We start from the raw sequence: 1378 nt of genomic DNA, 5'->3' as shown, positions 1-1378 counted from the left end.
CAGAAAAAGACAGCAGGGTGTCAGGAGATGGAAGGTCGAGTTCAGATCACCTCATTTGCTCTTTTTTGGAATACAATTAGGATTCTCTTTTTCTCCTTGGTGAAATAGGGATCAGTGGAGTATTTTAGAGCAGAAAGTACCAGGTCAAGATGCTGAGAGCCGTGAGTGTCCATGAGTCCATGAGCTTAGACTGACTACAATAGATGACCACCCTCTGGGGTTATGGATGTGTAATGCGGAATAAGGAGCTTGATGGAATCTACCTCCTCATAGGTTTGCCTCATTCAGATCTTGACAGTATTAGACTTCAGCAAAGATCGAATATGAAATTCAGGGTGCTATGCTCTGCTGCTGGCAGTTTTAGCCCACTATTCATCTGGGAGTTCAGTTGACCTTTGAGGAAGCCCTGCTCTGAGGAGTTGCTGCCCTGCTATTGGCTGCTCTTGGGGAAACAGCCCAGGTGAGAGCTGCTGGTATCAGCCCCAGCAGTTGCTCAGACAAAGCAAAAGAGCCTAGAACCTGGGTCCTAGGTTTTGCATGGAATATGAGGCGGGTGGCAAGAGTGATCGTGCTCCTGATCCTGGGTGAGTTATTTTGATATAAAGAATTGGATCTGGGCCTGAGGATATTGGATAGGAACCTGCAGTTTCACCTGCTACTAATGTTCTTGGTTCTGAGGGAGAGCTTTGGGGTCCCTTTTCCTCCCTTAAGAGGCAGTTCTTAAGGCTTTATATGTGGTATGTTGCTCAAGGCAGTAAAGGTAGTCTGGGTTTCTTATTTATAGGGTCCATCCATAGTGGTGGGGGTGGCACAGAGAAAGTAGACTTTCTTTTTCCATTCTTATTTTACTGGCCTCCTGGGAATGCATAGAAAGAATATTTTTGCCCCAAACACAAATGAGAAGTAAATTATACAGTAAGTAGATAGTGGGAAAGCAAGGGTGGGAGTGAATTTGACTGTGGGAGAGAACCATGGAGGTGCTGTAGTGATGATCCAATTCACCTCAGTTTCGGGATAAGAGCTAGTGTGTTTTACTCCCATAGGTACTTTGAGCCTCGCTAAGACCACCCAGCCCATCTCCATGGACTCACATGAAGGAGAAGAAGTGAACTTACCTTGTAGCCACACAACTATTGCTACAAGCGATTATATCTTCTGGTATCGACAGTTCCCCAACCAGGGACCACGATTTATTATTCAAGGATATAAGACAAATGTTACGAATGAAGTGGCATCTCTATTTCTCCTTGCTGACAGAAAGTCCAGCACCCTGAGCCTGCCCCGGGTGGCCGTGAGTGACAGTGCTGTGTACTACTGCATTGTGACTGACACACAGTGAGACAGATGGGTCTGCACCTGCACAGTATCCTTCTGTGGG

At 46.2% G+C, this 1378-nt stretch overlaps 1 gene segment (V, D, J or C); it reads left to right on the top strand.

The window, feature by feature from the left end:
- The first annotated feature begins 486 nt into the window (after window positions 1-486).
- LOC100944377 lies at window positions 487-1347 on the top strand. The segment is given in 2 exon segments: window positions 487-584; window positions 1044-1347. Coding segments are annotated over 2 exon segments (336 nt in total).
- Window positions 1348-1378: the final 31 nt, after the last annotated feature.

This window comes from Otolemur garnettii, unplaced genomic scaffold (genome assembly GCF_000181295.1).
Source record: "Otolemur garnettii isolate 467f Iridium unplaced genomic scaffold, OtoGar3 scaffold00276, whole genome shotgun sequence".
NCBI lineage: Eukaryota > Metazoa > Chordata > Mammalia > Primates > Galagidae > Otolemur > Otolemur garnettii.
Note: the sequence above shows the minus strand (reverse complement) of the source record. Positions and strands in the feature narration are given on the sequence as shown.